Below are 17,731 nucleotides of genomic sequence, written 5' to 3' on the forward strand. Positions count from 1 at the left end.
AGGGTTCGATCACACTGCAGCTACACTACAGGCAATTACATGCATGATAAGTTCTACTGCCATATTGTAAATTAGAATAATATGCATTATACACTATTTGCTTCTAAACTAGCACGTCATATATATGTTTAAAGATATATTTTGCTAACATTCTCCCTCCTTTGATTGCTTCTATTCTATCCGGAAACATATACTACATTATTTCATTCCCTAGCCTCTTCCTCTCTGGACCATTTCACTAGGCAAGTCATTTGTTGTACATTTCAGAAAGGATTTCATTTTGTATTGACAAATACCACTACATGTCTTGATACATAGTCTCGGGTACAAATACGTCGACAAAGTCCCTGACTAATACTTTCATGCAAAGTATCCCGCAACAGACACATGCTCCCAATATGAGAAGAACAACACAAATGGCAATCAAGATATTCAGTATGGCTGAACCCCATCCACCAAATGGTTTGTGGAAATGGTTCATCAGTGGGTTTGGGCCTGGTTCCGCCATGGCTGACACCTGCTGTATTACCTCTAGGTGGGCGTGGATATTGTGCTTATTAAGTGGTACTTAGACACAGCGGTCTTCTTTGATAAGCGCAAGACGCATTCAGTTCTGCCGCCAGGTGCAGTCGTGCGCTATTACATTTTGTGACACAACAGTTCTCATTGCATCCAGTTCATCAGTCACAAGTTCAAGAGCGGAAAGTCACATTGCTCATTCCTCTGACAGGTTTTGACAACTTCCTCTGTTCCCTGATTGATTTCACTACTCCACAAGCTGGGATTGTTCCAGCCCAAGATATAACGCTGTCACTCAAGTCCATATGAGTCAATATTCCTTTATCTCTTGCAGAAGAATGATTTTTCAGAACAGCTTCCATTTCACCCACTGAATTAGTAGTTATCTCGACTGTGTTCTCAGTTCTTCGAACTATATGTCTTACAGTTCGTTTGCACTCCAGAGGCAATTGTACAGTATGTCATATGACTGGAGCCAGAAAACCCAAAAAACAACTGCCGGACCAATTCTCAGGTAACCATTGATATGCTTTTTTCCCCCAAACATAATAACAATATTATACTTTACTACTGATGCGGGTTAACTCTGCATGTAACATTTTCCTGTCTATGACAGAGGACTGTTTATACAATTCAGGATGTTTCTGCACATCTTTCAACATTGTTCTCATGAAGCTTCAATACACATCATGAATGGTGCTACAACTAGTAGTGTGATCTTTGGCTGTTATATGTCATTTGTAAGACACAGTTATGTTACAATTACTCCCACCAACTTGAACTGTATCATGTTTATGAAAACAGACAATTCCTTTTTGTGTAACAGGTAAGTACAGTGCCACTTTGTCCTGTGATTTCACAGAACCTGTATCAAAGTGTAAATATTCACAAGTCTCAATCTATCCCCAAGGGGACAACATACATCGGAAGTCCTCCATATGATGTAGGTATGGCAGTACAAACACAGCAATTTGAAATGTTCATAGTCTGTACATGCACATGCTGCCATGCCCAGGTATGTGTTGTAGTTTGGATGCCACTCTGTGGCCAGTTCATCACGTATCACTATTTCTATCTGTGTAGTTATATGCAGGTAAGGTCCCAGCAAATGTAAAGTCACCACAGACATGGCTAATAGGTGTATGATCAGTAGTACGACAGTAAGCCAAATGTCTTTGGGGTTGCTTTGTATTGTTATACAGTCTGGCCGGTGATTCTGTCTCTATGGTATATTGGCTACAACATGTAAATCAGACTTGATATCCTTTACCAGTTTGAATAAGGTGAGGTGAACCCAGGACGACCTCTCCTCTCCGCAAACATTACTGCAGTAGGCGTTGCCAACAGTACCTGGTACCGACCTTCCCACGTTGGACTCTGAAAGTTACTTTTCTGGATAACAGTGAAATACACACAGGATACTGGAGTCAGCTATCGTCCGACTTCTTGCTCTTTATCTGTAAAAGAGTTTAACTGCAAAACAGTGTTATTGGTTGACAATCCTCTCATGTAACTTGCTAATGAGCCATCGACCTCCAGCTCTGCAGGCATGACAGCTTTCCACTGTGGCACATGATATGCCATTCCAAATACTACTCTGAAGGGGGTCAAACACTTTACATTTGGAACTGTTGTCATGCTCAGCAATGCTACAGGTAGACAGCAAATGCAACTCGTCTGGGTGTCACCCATCAACCTCCTCAACTTATTTCGGGATCCCAGTGTACCGCCACCAGTCATGATGACTGTGGGTTGTACATGCAAATGTTTATTCATGCAAATACCAATTAATCCCCCAGGTTGCTGGATTATCTGGTTCACAAAATGTGTTCTATTGTCACTGTAGCTTCTTTACAGTATGCCAGATATAGGGATACTTTATTTTACTGGGACCTTTGCCACTGCTGCTGCATCCAGTTTCCTGATTGGGAATGCTTCTACCCATTTTGATAATATATCTATAATCACTAAACAAGTATTTCTTCCCTTCACATTTATTCAGCTGTATAAACTCCATACAAATAGTACGGAACGGTTATGGTGGTGTAGGTAAACCCACTCCCTTTGGTTTAAATGCTCCCTGTGCATGATGTTTACTGCAAATATGACACACTGCTCATGATGTTTGTATGTGGTTCCTGATTCCGTATGTTAGGGATATTCTGTTAACCAACTGTACCATCCCCCCTGTTGAGACATGGCTCTACCCATGGCTCAACAAAGCCGCATATCTGAATACATTAGACGTTAATATTGGCTTTCTCACAGTGGATATGTACAGTCCGTCTTCAAGGATTGCTCCTCGTCATACCCACGTCTGCTTTTCTGCTTTCGTAGTTGATGTTTGCATTGTTTGTAACATTTCTACATCTATAATGTCTGAGGATTGTCATTCCTCATACAAAAAGACACTTTCCGACTGTGAGGCTGCTTGTTTTGCAGCTGCATCAGCTCGTGCCTTACCTTTCCTACTGTTATCCTGTTGCTTTGTATGAGCTGCACATTTGCAATTAGATACTTTAGTGGGTAACTGAATCGAATCTAATGCATTCAAGGTAAATTGCGCATGATTTATCGGTTTACCGGTGGATGTTATCATTCCCCTATTCTTCCACTGCTGCTCATAAACATGCACTGTAGAGACAACATACTGACTATCGGTATAAATGTCCACACATCAGGTTTTCGCTAGAGTACAAGCACGTGTTAAAGCTATCGATTCTGCTGCTTGAGCAGACACGTTATGCTGCAGGGGTTGGGCTTCTACAATCTCATTATCAATAACTACTGCATAACCTACTTGATTCTTTCCTGTTGGACTCTTTCTACATGATCCGTACACATAAACTGTCACCTCTGCATCATCTATGAGTATATCAGTGATATCCTGTCTGTGTGGAGTTATTTCCTCCATTTCATATAGGCAACTGTGTGGTGTGCCATACACAGGTGTTGGACGTGATGTTGATAGGTTTAATGTTGTACAACGTTCAATCACCATATGAGGTTGACTCAGGGGTATGGTCAAACAAGGAAGATGTCTAGCACGGGTCAGGAATGCTATTTTCTCTTGCAGCAGAATGATCGCAACTGCATGGGACACTCTCACAGTGAGAGGGTGGAATAATAACATTGAGGCCGAGGCCTGTATTGCCATGGGTGCTGCAACAACTGCCTGTACACAATGTGGCACTGACCATGCCACTGTGTCCAACTGCGATGAGTAGTAAGCTATGGGGCGTTGCTTACTTCCATGCTGTTGCGTCAAGACTGATGTCATATATCCCTGCTTACAATCTACAGTCTGACAACATCTCTTATGATTATTCGGGAGACCTAAAACAGATGTTGAAGCTATCAATCGTTTTAGTCTGCAGAAAGCTGTTTCTGCTACTGGAATCCTGTGTAGTATATGTTGTGCTGCCATAGGTGTATGAAAGATTAAAGCAGACAATAGAGCAGATTCCAAAGCATTGTTTGGTAACCAGCTTCGACAAAGGTTAGTCGGCCCAGGAAGGACATCATTCCCTTCTTGGTAGTTGGCTTGGGTGCTTGTGAAATTGCTGCCTTCCGATCGTCATGTAATGTTCTACCCTCCTTGGATAACACATATCCCAGGTACTTGACCTGTATTCTCTGTAGTTGCAATTTATGCTTGCTTAATTTATGTCCCTGTTCTGCTGAATATTTCAATAATGCTATTGTATCTTCCCTACATTGCTGCTGGGTAGGGGCCGCAAGCAGAATATCATCCACATAAAGTAGAACTTGACTGGCCCCGCGTGGAGTAAACACCGAATGTTGCTAGCCATCTCCTGTGCGTATATTGTTGGACTTTCACAGTATCCCTGCGATAGCCGGGTATGGCTGTATCTCTTACCCTGAGAATGTAAATGCAAAACAATACGGACTATCTGCATGTATAGGTATTGAAAAGGAAGCATAGCTTAGATGTACCGCGGTAAGATACTTCTGTGGCGGGTTCATAGCATTCATTATAGTGTGTGGGTCTGGCACCATCGGTACCCTAGGTGTTATTACATGATTTACAGCTTGTAAATCCTGTACCATCCGCCATTCCCCCTTTGCTTTTCTATCAGAAGATACAGGGGTATTGCATGGTGAATACTGATTACTTTGTAGATGGGGAATTCCCTCTGTGACTTTCCAGATATCTTCTGGTGTCCACGGTCTATACACTAAGGGAGTTGGGTCCTGGCCTGCATGAGGGTTCGGTACTTCAATTAATTGACAAATATCCTCACTCTGTTCTAGTGACTCTCTTCTTCCTTGACTGTCCCTAGGTATTTTATGGGTTCGGGATGTGGTTTCAATAGCTTCTCTTACATTTGGTCGTTGTGATACCTCTGTTGCCACAGGATAATGTGGGGGGGACTAGCCTGCCCTCCCGCTTCATATCCTGGATGTGGTATCGGAGGTGGTGGAGGGGGGGGTGCTGTTGCTACTACTGTATTATTATCTTCTTTTAGTGTACGTATGATGCTTTCGCATTTTTAGTGTTCTGTTCCCTTCGGTTTACTACCTCAATCCACCTATGTGCTTGACGGATCCCCAATTGTCGCTGTTTTTCGCCTACACATCTTATGGTTGCCACCTTTTCAGATGCACAAAGTGGGACATTAGTGTTAGGGACATGTCATTTTGCAGGGCAAAACATACCCACGGCCAGTACAAAGGACAGCAAATCACTTTTTGCCAGGAGAGCAACCTATTCTTGTAGCATTTGAGTTGCTTATTCTGCTTATTATGATATTTTGGTGTTTCAGATACGAAATAACTGTTTTATGCTACCATTAAAGAAGATATATGAAATATTTTTGTCCTACCATATCAGGACATTTGCCATTTGTTCAGTTTGTTTGCAGGACACAAGTGGCCAAAGAGGGACTGTCCCTCACACAGTGGGACAGGTGGTTACCCTAGAACACCTGCATCACATTTTCAGTGGTTCCAATGTTTCAGTAATGATAGTTTGTGTAATATACCATCTATGTCATATTTATTGCACCATTTTGCAGAATATCTCACATTATGTGCTCTCTGCAATTGCATGTACTTCACATCACCCGTCAAACGCGGATCACACGATCTGTTTGTGCACTAATCTCCCATATCCTCTACACGACTGTTACGTAACCCTTCTCTCGTACCACGTGGTATCTCCTTCCCTGTATCCACTGTAGTGTCTACTATGACTATTTACTCTACTCTGTGTTCCCCTGATCTATGTCCAAATTTAAAACTACTTGGATTGGTCTTCGACCTGCTATCACAACTGTTAACAGAAACACAATGTAGTCTGGTCCCTGATCTACAATAGAGACAAAGAGGCAAACCCTCCTTACCTGAGCCTCCTGTTTATGACTGCACGTTTTCTTCTTGGGATCCAGTTTTCTGCTTTTCAGCCACAGATCAGACAGTGGACAGCCTCTTTACACACAACAATTCAGTCGGATGTCTTTTCACTCAAGAAGAACTATTTAGGCAAATTCTCCTGCGCACATGTCTAACCACCCATGCACTCTGACCTGTAGCTTACCAAGGGAATTCTAGATAACAAGGACCACAATGTCACATAAGTTGTTAAAACCAAACTGTAGACATCAGTAGGCTTTCCGAAGTGACAGTCAATAACACAGGAAGCTCGGGTTCACAACGTTTTAGTAGTGTACACAGGCAGGCAGTAAACTATACAGTCCAAGTATGAGAGGTTTGTCTGACTCTACACAGTAAGCAATTTCTTTATATAGTGTTTACAATCAGCTTTTGCCCACCTTACTGACATGGTCAGTCACAGGGCATTTCCATCACTATGGTCCGCAATATTCTATACATACGAGGGTGCTGAGGTCATGCTTTTAAAATGTTTTCCCATGGGAATAACACAACCTTGCAAGGCACCTGGTCAATTACAATGTCCTTCTGTAATTGTTGCTGTTTCAAGGACACTGGACTGTTCCGGTACAATAGTCAGTTCATTTCTTAATACGTTCCTTTGTCTCTCTGGTAAGGAGTTGTACTCTATCTTCGATAGTGCTCACAAGGCCATCCTCCTCAGGGGAAGGGAGGATGTTATACATGTACATACATTTATTTTTCTGTAACCCAGCAGAGAATTGATGCTGAGAGACATAACCCTGCTGAACTGGTTACTGCCAGGGTCAGAGTTTGATCACACTGCAGCTATGCTTCACCAATTACATGCATGATCATTTCTACTGCCATATTGTACAGTACAATTCAATACATTATATAGTATTTTGCTTCTAAACTGGCACTTCATATGTGTTTCTATATATATTTTTCTAACAACATCCATCCGGACGTATGCATGTTGTTCCGTCCTTTACCTTGACCGTGTGTAGTTGGCCGTCCGGAAACGCTGCTCTCCACATGTGATGTCCCACCTTCCCCTTCTGTGCCTGTGGCACCCTGTTAGGACGTCCTGTTTGGTAGGCACATGTTCCGCTATATGTGCTTGACTTCTCTGCATAGCTAATCATCGGTGCGGTGGTTCAACAACCCGACTTGTCCACATGTGTACAGTTATGTGCACCGTGGCGTGTGCAAACCTATATGGTTTGGACGGGTACATACCACATGTGGGATGTACACATTCTGCAGACACATTCACATGCAGCCATTTCTATATCTGTACCTGAGGTGGGTTGGTGACATGTGGGGTACATATTTGCACGTGTGGCACTGGCTAAGACAATACTTCTTACCACATTTCAGGTATGCCCATTGTGTGTATGTGTGTAGCTGCACAGGGATGCTAGCTGGTTTGGGTGCACAGGCGTACATGGGTGGGACTTACATGCTACATTGGGGCTACTTTGTATTACATTTGCATGCATGGGTTCTGCTTCTGGATATTACACTTAGACATACGTCCTGTGTATGCGACAAACACGTGGCTGGGTGTGGGACATGTTGCTCTGCACATGTTTGCCTGTGTTTAGGGTTTCTTGGTTCCTTCCTGTTGTTATGTCGACACAGCTACCTGGCTGTGTACTCTCACTACTGCTTGTGACCATTATGGTTGACACCTTTTCCAATGCCCATAGTGGGACATGTTTTGTGGAAACATCGGATTTTGCAGGCCAACACATACCCACAGCAAGTGGTGTTGACAGATCTTCAGTTGTTTGCCATTATATACGCTTATTCTGGTAGCGTTTGGGTTCCTTATTCGGTTTCTGATGCCATGTATGTGTTTCATAGACAAAATATATGTTTTATGCTACTATTACAGGTGTATTGAGTGAATATTTTTGCACAGAAATCGCAGGTCATTTGCCATGTTTCCATTTTTGCTGGGACACAACTGTCCATTGAGGGACTGTCCAGAGCAAAGTGGGACAGCTGGTAACCCTGGTGACCATGCCCATGTCGCTACTGGGGTTGCCACCTTTTCCGATGGCCAAGGTGGGACATTTTCGGACTCACATCAGATTTTACAGGCCGACACATACCCACAGTCACTATATAGCATAAAACTTCACTTGTTTGCCTAAATGAAAGCTTATTGTTGTAGCAGTTTGGTTGCTTATTCTGTTTCTTGTGACATTTAGGTATTTTACTTACGGAAATAACCATTTCAGACAACCATTACATTACATACGGGATATCATTTTGTCCTACAATCTTAGCACATTTGCCGTTTTAATATTTTTTATCGGGACACAACTGCCCATGGAGGACTGCCCTTCGCAAAGTGGGACAGGTGGTAACCTTAGTCGCTACTCCTATGTCGGTGCGGCGCGCTGACATGCTGCGGTACACCTTCTCTGGGTATGCCCACTGACGGTGCATTGAAGGACGAACACGGTGTTACGCGTATCCTTTGTTCCTTGGACGGGTACACTTGGGCTTCGTGGGTTGTGTTTGCTTCTCCATTTTGTTGGGACGGGTACTATGTTGCATACTCTACGTGCGTTTCATTCTGCATGGGCCCTGGCTGCTGCCATTACTATTATGGGCGGACCGTGGCAGTCAGCACATTAGGTTGCTCATTGCCTGCTGGCTTAGCCAAGCCTCCGGACGCATCCTACTTGGGCTCGCTCACATACACTACGCACGTGTCTGTGGTTGCGGCGCGCTCTCATTACTATGCATATGGCGCTACTACGCCGACTGTTCACTGCACCGCCGGCGCAGGCCTTACACCGGCCCTGCGCCGAGCTTCATGAATCCCGGGGACTGTCTATTCCTGTGTATGTTCTGTAATGTAATCCCACATTCCTGATTTATGATATAAAAAGAATGATGATCTATAGGTTTTCGGAGGAGCATAATTTAAATTAATGATCACAGGTGTTTCTCTTGTTTTTCTGCACAGGTAAGGGAAGAAATAGAAAAGTTTGGAATTAAGACATATCAGTTTCCAGAGTGTGATTCTGATGAGGACGATGAATTTAAGCAACGAGACAAAGAATTAAAGGTAATGGGACAATGCTTGAAGGTTTGAAAGTATCAAAATTAAGCTGTAATAAAAATTATTCATTTGTATAGTAATATGTCATGTATTACAAACTTTCACTATGACTCATTGAATTACAATTCAGTGAAGAATCAACTAACCCAGCACAGCAGGTCTGGAATTTAACCTGACAAACAAATGAAATGTAATTTTTTTTTTTGTGAGGCAGCCACCCCACAAACCCCACATGTGGAGGAGCTGTTTTGACATTATACATACCAGCTTCACACTAACAAAACACGAAGAAAGGAGACATTTCTCAAAAGAAAGGAACTGCTGACAGTGCACACTTAGAAACTGCACTGGCAATGATTTTAAATGGAAATATCAAATCGGGATTTCAACTTCTCTGAGATGAATTTGACCAGATAGAATGGCCCTTGCTTTCTTTCCCATGTTAGCACTAGTGCTAAAGAACTGGCCAGTATCACTTAATCCAGTGTGGCGCTGATATCATTACTGCCAGGAGAATGCAGGCCAGTTCTCTTTCAGTACTACTACACTGAATTTCATTTTGAAATTCATTGCTAACTTGTTGTTGTCCCCCAGTGTCCATGGCTGACCATTGGCTGACACCAGCTCCTCTCCTTCCTCATTCACCAGCTCTTCCAGATACACCTTAGTGTCCCATAGGCTCATCCCAACACATGTCTGCGGTTATTAAGGACATTGAGAACACTGACACTGCATTATATTGCTGCTGAAGAGTGAGCTCTAACTCCCTCCTACCTCACCGCAGCCTTGCAAGCTCCACAGTTGCTACCTGTTGGAAGTGCATGTGTGCTTCCATGCACGTGCACTCTCCTGACCGAATGGTATACCACTTGCTGTACCGAGCCTTCCTGGTTCTTAATGTTGCTATTGCAGCTACTGCAACAAACCAAGGCTGCCTCCCTGCCCTCAGGATAGGCAATTTGACAGTGACTACTCCCTCCCATCAGGTCCCACCAGTGAGTGTGCCATTCTTTAAACAGGGGTCACCTGGGGCACAGTACGGGTTTCAGTGAAAACTTAGGTTTTGAAGCCTAAGCTATAATATAAATTTCATAGAATATCTAGTGGGTAGTGATGTTTTCCTTCTCAGAAACAAGGTATACTTCATTATTTTACCATCTTTAGATATTTCTATTGTACATTCCCTACCCCATGTTTCTCCTATGAATCCCCCATATTTCTATGAGGAGGACTGTTGCAGCAGTACAACAGCTGCATTGTCCATTTGCCTTTGTCAGCCAGCCTGATTTTCCCAGCAGTATGTGCACTACAGCTCTCTAGTGTGAGCTAATATGCATCATGTGCCAGTGTTTAGTATGAAGTAATATGCATCACATATCAGTGTTTAGTATGAGGTAATATGCATCATGTAGCAGTATTTAGTATAAGATAATATGCATCATTTATCAATTTAGCATGGCATAATATGCATTGCATCATATATCAGTTTAATATGACATAATATGCATTTTGTGCCATTGCTTGGTATGAGGTAATACCATCACGTATCAGGGATTTGTATGAGGTAATATGCATCATGAGTCAATATTTACTATTAGGTAATATGCATTGTGTACCAGTATTTAGTATGCAGTAACATGCAACATGTATTAGGGTTTCCTTGAATTAGCTGGAACATGGTACTATAAGCCCGGCATAATCCATGACAACTTTATTTTTTCTCACTGTTTTTGATGTGTTAAAATTATTCAACTTTCAGTCATAAAGAAGTACTCCAGCAGTTTAAATTAGTCTTTTGCTGCTAGCTAACGACAGTAAATTATTTAGCTTTGCTTCATGTTTCTTTGTAGAGTCCATTAACTGCCATATAATATTCATTGTTGATGTTAGAGTTATAGAAAAATAACTCTATTAATGTAATTCACAGCATTAAATAAAATTAATTGAATTAATTAAATAAACAACTGAGATTATGGTAAGCGGATAGCCTTAAAGCATTTCAGATTTAATGTGTTTTCCTTAGTAGCAGCACACATATAAAAATCTGTGAACTTTGTGCTACTTTTTAATAATGCAACTAAAATAAGACATCTTAAAGTAAAAGAGCCCCATCTTTTGAGGAAAATATGAAGTCTGGAAAACATGGAAACTAACTTTGAGCTAATATACAGTAGAGAGTCAATTATCCAAACGTCATTTATTCGAACTGTCAGTTATCTGAACCAGCTTTCCAAAGATTTCGGGTAGGAAAAATCATAAAGCCTGAATATTTAAGCATTATACATATTTGCTTGAGCATGTTTTTTGAGCTTGTTGCCAGCTCGTGTGTGAAATATATTCTTTATTGTCCACTAGAATCGCTGAATTGTTGAAAATTGTATTCTTGCGTGTAAAAAAAAACAAGATTTTAGAATGTTTTTTTGTCTAGTTCAATTATATATTTGAGTATCTGAACAGTTTGATTATCCAAACTACCCTAGGTCCCAATTAGTTTGGATAATCGACTCTCCACTATATATGGGCTAAACAAATTTTATTTATTTATTTATTTACCGGGAAATTCCGACTGGACACAGGTCCATTTTCAGCGGAGGCCCTGGGAGAAAAGCTCCACACAAGCAAAACAAGTAACAATTCAAAGCAAGTAAAATGTGTGGTAAACGTGAACAGCAAGGATGTATGATGAAGCAATTGCGGTGTATAAAAAGTAGCAAAACACATTAAAGTTTAGAAGTGACATTGTAAACACAAGATGACATAGAATGCACAGTATTATAATATGTTGATAACTATGTTTAGATAAATGATACAAATAAACAGTTATATCTTCTAAACTGTTTAATATTGATAGTTATAGTTAAGACCACTAACAGACATATAGCTGATATACATCATAGGTGATGCAAGTAAGAAGGTTAGAGGAAAAATCAGAGGGAGATGAAAAGAAAGGGGGGAGATGTAATGATCTGACAATGGGAGGGAGGCTAGGAAAAGAAGGGGAGGGGAGGAGAGGAGTGTAGATGAGTCTTAGTCTTAGTCTGGATTGGTACAAGGGCATAGCCAGTGTTTTTTTAAGTGGGCTTTTAGTTTGGATTTGAAGTGATGGGATGAATGTTGGGTGGTAATGGGGGGGGGGTTCCATAATTTGGATATTATGCAGGAGAAAGGAGCTTCTTCGGCTGCGTTTTTGGCTTTGGTAAGTTGGAGTTGTTTTTTGTTGCTGGAGCGTAGTGATCTAGTAGTAGAGTAGAGCTGGAGAAGGTTTTGAAGGGAGGGAACATTTTGAGGATGGTTTACTATTTTATGAGCAAGGGATAGTTGATTGAGCCAAAGAAGTTGTGGGAGTTCAAGCCAATTGAGTTATTTAAGTGAGTTGCAGTGATGGCTGCGGTACGATGACCCAGTGGCAAATTTGGCTATTTTGTTGTAGCAGGCCTCTAGTTTGTTTAGATCTGTTTGACTAAAGTTGGTAAGTATAGGAGAGGCATAGAGTAAGGTTGAAATGAGATGGGAGTTGGCAGCTGAGATTCTGGCTGATTTGGAGAGCATTGCTTATGTCTATACAATGATGCTAGTTTTTTGTGAACTTTTTTTATAGTTAGAGAAATGTGAATGTCAAATTTAAGATGATTGTCAATCTCAATGTCAAGTAGCTTGGTGTGTTCTTTAGGGGAGATGATGGTGTTGTTGTTGGCCAGAATATTGAAGTGGGGGTTAGTTAGGTTGTGTTTAATGGGTTGGAAGATGAGGAGATTACTCTTGTTAGGGTTGAGTAATAGCTGGGCATTGGATAGCCAGTTGTCTACAGAGAAAAAGGCTTCCTCTCTGATTTTATGAAGTTCTGGTATAGTTGGGGCTGAGCAGATGAGGGTGGAGTCATCTGCATACTGTATGAGAGTGGCATGCTTGGTGGTTGTGAACAGATCATTGGTGAAGAGTGAGAATAATAGGGGACCGAGGATGGAGCCTTAGGGAACACTGAGTGTGATAGAAAGTCGAGAGGATATGTCATTTTGCATTGGATTCTCAGTTTGAGACCTCCTAGTTCCTCTGGAGATCTACATTTTATGACTGAGAGTATTTTTATTTCCATCTTCTGAGTCCACTTCCCATGAAGCCTTCATGTTTTATTTCTTTGCAGACCTCTTTCTTTGGCGGCTATCATTTCAACAAGAAGTTCTGAATTCCAGATTCTTATCTGCCAAGAGTTGTATTTGGTGTTCCATAGGGAAAATGGTGACCCTGATGATGAACCCTCATTTTTCTCCCCATAAGTGTCTGTTATTTTTTTTGTATGGTTCTTTTTACCTAGTAGTTCTCTGCTCCAGTGAAGACTCAGAAAGGATTGTGGCAAATGCTCTGCAGTCAGGATATATAATGTCTTTTGTCTTCATTTTATCATAGTTAAAGGTTTGCTCAGAACAGATTTTGTGGCTGTCTCTCCTGGTTTGGGGTAGAAAGTAAACTAGTAGCTAGACAGACACTGTCTAAATAGATGGCGAGCTGCATTTCAACAGGCCTGCTAGTCTCAAACTGTACTTAAAATACATTTTTTAGGAGGACATGTAGTGCATGCTTTTGTAAGCTCTCTGCTGCGCACATATACACTATGCAGACCAGTTCTTCACTTCTTAACTTTACTAAGCCCTGCCATTTGGATTTGCATACAGGACTGGAACCTTCTTTAGCAGAGTTTTCCTGCTGGGCATCCTGTCCAGTACATTAACATGAAACTGTTATATTACTCCTCCTAGAGCAAGATTATACATTACTTGTGAACATGTTGGAATCACTTCAGAAGTTCTCTAAAATTAAGGCAGTGCTTTTCTGTGAGCACTCAACATGTCCATAGAACTTAAAGGGGAAATCTGAAGACAGACCCTTATTTATCCACAAGTGCATGTCATTTGTGCCAGCCTCTTTCACTGAAACCCATTTGGAAACAACTGAATGAGTGACTGGTCAACTTGTCATTGAACTATTAAACTTATTATAAAGTTTAGTAACATCAGTGTTGGTTATGATAGCTACAGAGAAGCTAAAGCACAGCCTTTTGGATAGGTGGACTTGGCATACAGCCTAACACATAAAAAACGGAGACACCCATTCAGTCTTCCAGCTACAAATAAACAGGCTTTGATATAATGACTTTTAATGAAGACTGCCATATCTTAACATCCCCGTCCATCTTAAAGAGACAGACTCTGCTTCTGGAATATTACCCATTTGTTTAGTACAACATAATGAAATTAGCATAGAAAGCGTATGCTTTAAGAACTATTCATACTGAAATTTTGTTTTTGTTGAGGTTACTTGTTTGACTGGAGGACAGTCAAAACAGGTGACACTGGTGGCAATCTCCTAATCAGGAATCATGTGAAACCAGCATGGCTGATGGGCACATGTCTCTTGTGGATGGACACAAGTGCTGAGATTTTACACTAGGCAATGAACAGTTAAAGTATTCTCTCCCTTTGTTTGGACAGAGTTCAGGAGTCCTTCCTCAGGATGTATGGATATGCTGAGTGTTTGCATATTAGTGCTTATTATATTGTGTTTAACATTCGTCTGCTGCCACCTTCCTTCATTCTATCCATTCTTCCTTTCCTTTCTTGGACTATTATCTCCCTTACATCTATTCAAGGCCCTTTTGAACACTTCTGTTGACTTAATTCCATGACTCCCTCTGTCAGTTTGGAGAAAACAAGTTCTCTGAGCCAGGTTAAATAATTACCTTCCACCTGCATTTGATGCCTTCTCAGTACTTTGGCAAACCCCTGTCATTGTTTTATGATCATGTCTTCTCATCCCTCCTGGTTTCTATTGCCCATACCCTTTCCTCTTTATTCCTTTGCTCATCTTTTGCCATTTCTGAGGACTATTTCTAACTGTGTGATGCTCCCAACTTTGTATGGTCTCCTAACTGCACACAGTGCACCAACTGCAGCCTTACCACCACACGCCTGACAATGGCTAAGAGGAGAATGACTTTGTATTCATTGTAGTTTATCCCACTCTATAGAAAGGCCAGTCCCTTGCTGGCTGCTGTAGCAGTCATTTCTCTTCACTCATAGTGGTCTGTGTCATGTGTAATTAGCACTCCAGACCCTTTTTATGTCCTTAATCACCTTGCATTGAGCTCAGTTTTCTGTTCAGCATCAGTGTTATCATAGCCAAAGTGCAGTGCTTCGTATTAGTCTGCAGTGGACCTCAAGCTATTTCTTTGCCCACTTGACTAGGATGTTCCGGTCACTTCCCAGATTGTTCTCTCTCCTCTGCTTTGGTTCTGATCTTTGTGTCTTCGGCACAAAGGTTGACCTTGCTTGCCATGCCTCTTGACCGAGCTGAAACAAATATGTTGAAGAGCATCAGCCATAAGACTGCCCACAGTAGCATTCCACTGACCACTTTTATGGCTCTGGATAGTGTTCCTGTAGCTATCACCTTCCATGCCCTCTCCTCTAGTCAGACACTTACCTAGTCCCTGAGTCTTGAGCTTTTAAGAATACGTAATATGTTTTATCGTCTCTGGTGACTTGTTTTTTATTTTTTTATTACCCCTTGGACTTTTCCCATTGCAATTCAGTCAGAGGAGATTTAATGGCCATTTTACCCATGATGCCATGATGGTTCATGTCCATACCTCACAACCTCTTACAGCAAGAAATCTGGACAAAGCCATACAGAAAAAGGGGATAAAGGCCCAAAAACAGGGACACATTTTAAATATTGCACTTACAAACTTAGAAAGTTGATAGAATGACAGGTTTTGCATTAGCATAGATTTTTTCTGAGGGTATGAAGTCTGAAACTTAAATGTCTGTCATTATTTTTTAACTTCATTCTTTAATGATTTGCCTCTAATTTACCAGAATACCACAATTTTATGAAAAACAGACCAAAAATATGAGGCAAAAATCTGGACATTCTGTGAAAATCTGCACAGTTGAGAGGTATGTATGAATCATGTCATGCAGATTGTTATCCTTCAAGAAAGACTCCAGATTATACTTTAGCACTTTCTCTGTGACTTTAGCTCTGTTATAATTCTAATCAGGCTTTGAACAGACCATCAGAAGGTAGTGTAGTTCTCCTTATGTCCTTAAAGTTGCAGAGATGCAGAAGAGTAGTTTTCCAGTCATCAAGTGCCTCCCTTCTGATTAATTACTTGGTAAAGATCTCCATTGGTGGTTCTGATAGGAATCCTACTGAATTCCTAATAATTCTGGCAGGAATCATATCAGGGACCTGAACTTGTCTGCACCTTAACCAATTTCATTTTCACCCTTCTTCTCAATTGTTTCATACAGCACCCCCAATGTATGAATGGAAACACACACACACACACACACACACAGACACACACGCACGCATGCACACACACACACACACACACACACACACACACACACACACACACACACACACACACACACACACACACACACACTCACTCACACATTCATGTGTGCAAACATGCAGGTATGTGCGAGTGCATACACACACATGACCACTCACAGAACACATGCACTCTTTCTCTTGCTTTCTCAGTAAGGTACTGTTTTTCTTTTTCCTTTGCAAATAATGAGATGAAAAAAAATCATTCAGAGCTTCAATTAATTCCCCATCCTCTGCTATCTTCCTTGCCATCTTTGATCAGTTTGATCAAGCCAGCCGTATTTATTTTTGTTACTCTGTGATATAGCTGAAGAACTCCTCTTCTGCCCTTCCCCTTTTGTGCTAGTTCTCCCCCGCCCTTCTTTGGCTTTCCCAGCATTTTGCACTGTCATCCTTATGGCTTTAATATAAACCTATTTGTCCATGCCGCATTTTCTTGCCATTTTTTATGTCTTTTTCTCTCCGAAAGCTTCCTTTAACTCCTTTTACAACCACCTTATATTCCCCTTAATTTTATCTATTCCTTTTTTTTTGGTGGACTCTTGTATATATGCTTCAGAATGCTGCTTCTGTGTGATGTTGTTGTTGTGACTACCTCTTCCATCCGCTGCCAAATATTCAGCTTTTCTCTAACTATCTATCTCAAATTGACCTTTCTTTAATCCCTTATTTATACTTGTATTCTTTTTTAGTTCTAACCTCCAACTGCTATAGTGAACCTTAACCCCACTCCTTTAAAACCATCTGAATTTGTCAGGGCTAGGTGAAGAATGGTGTTGTACATGACACTCATCTGCAACATTTGGACAGATTGCTCCTGGTATAAAGCTTCAGTGAAGAATTTGCCCCTATACATTGTGAATGTGGGCATGGACAGATTTGCTGTGTTAAGGTTCCTCCTTTTTACTCTCTCCCCGCCTTATGAACTTCTCCTTCAGCCTTTTGTCCTTCTCCTTTAGAGTTTTTGCTGGATGTTAGATTGTGACCAGCCATCAGATGTCCTCCATTCAACTTCCAGTGCACTGATTTTATTTCCTTTCACCCTCCTGTGATGAGGCCACTTTATTCTGCCTCCTCCATCACTTCACAAGTAATTCTCATCCTGACATATACTGCCACCCCCATCTACCCACTAAATGTACAGTAATCTGGTATTACCATATCACAGCATGTCTTACCTGTTATCTATCTTTCTGTCATGATGGCTACATCAAAACATTCAATTCCTAGGATAACATGTAGCTTTCCTATTTTATTTTTTAGATTGTTAGTATTACACCAGATCATATTCCAACCCATGACACCAGATTTGCCTCTAGTGACCTTTACTGGAAGTCCCCCTCCCTGATCTGA

At 41.3% G+C, this 17,731-nt stretch overlaps 1 protein-coding gene across 1 annotated transcript in view; it reads left to right on the forward strand.

The window, feature by feature from the left end:
* LOC122800352 (septin-5-like) overlaps positions 1-17,731 on the forward strand; it is a 153,272-nt gene that overhangs the window by 70,492 nt on the left and 65,049 nt on the right. Inside the window, exon 2 of the mRNA XM_044069801.1 lies at positions 8,860-8,986. Coding sequence (XP_043925736.1) covers positions 8,860-8,986 — 127 coding nt within the window. The remainder of the gene's footprint in view (positions 1-8,859; positions 8,987-17,731) is intronic.

The sequence above is a fragment of the Protopterus annectens genome, chromosome 4.part0 (assembly GCF_019279795.1).
Source record: "Protopterus annectens isolate FY-2018-M chromosome 4.part0, PAN1.0, whole genome shotgun sequence".
Classification (NCBI taxonomy): Eukaryota; Metazoa; Chordata; order Ceratodontiformes; family Protopteridae; genus Protopterus; species Protopterus annectens.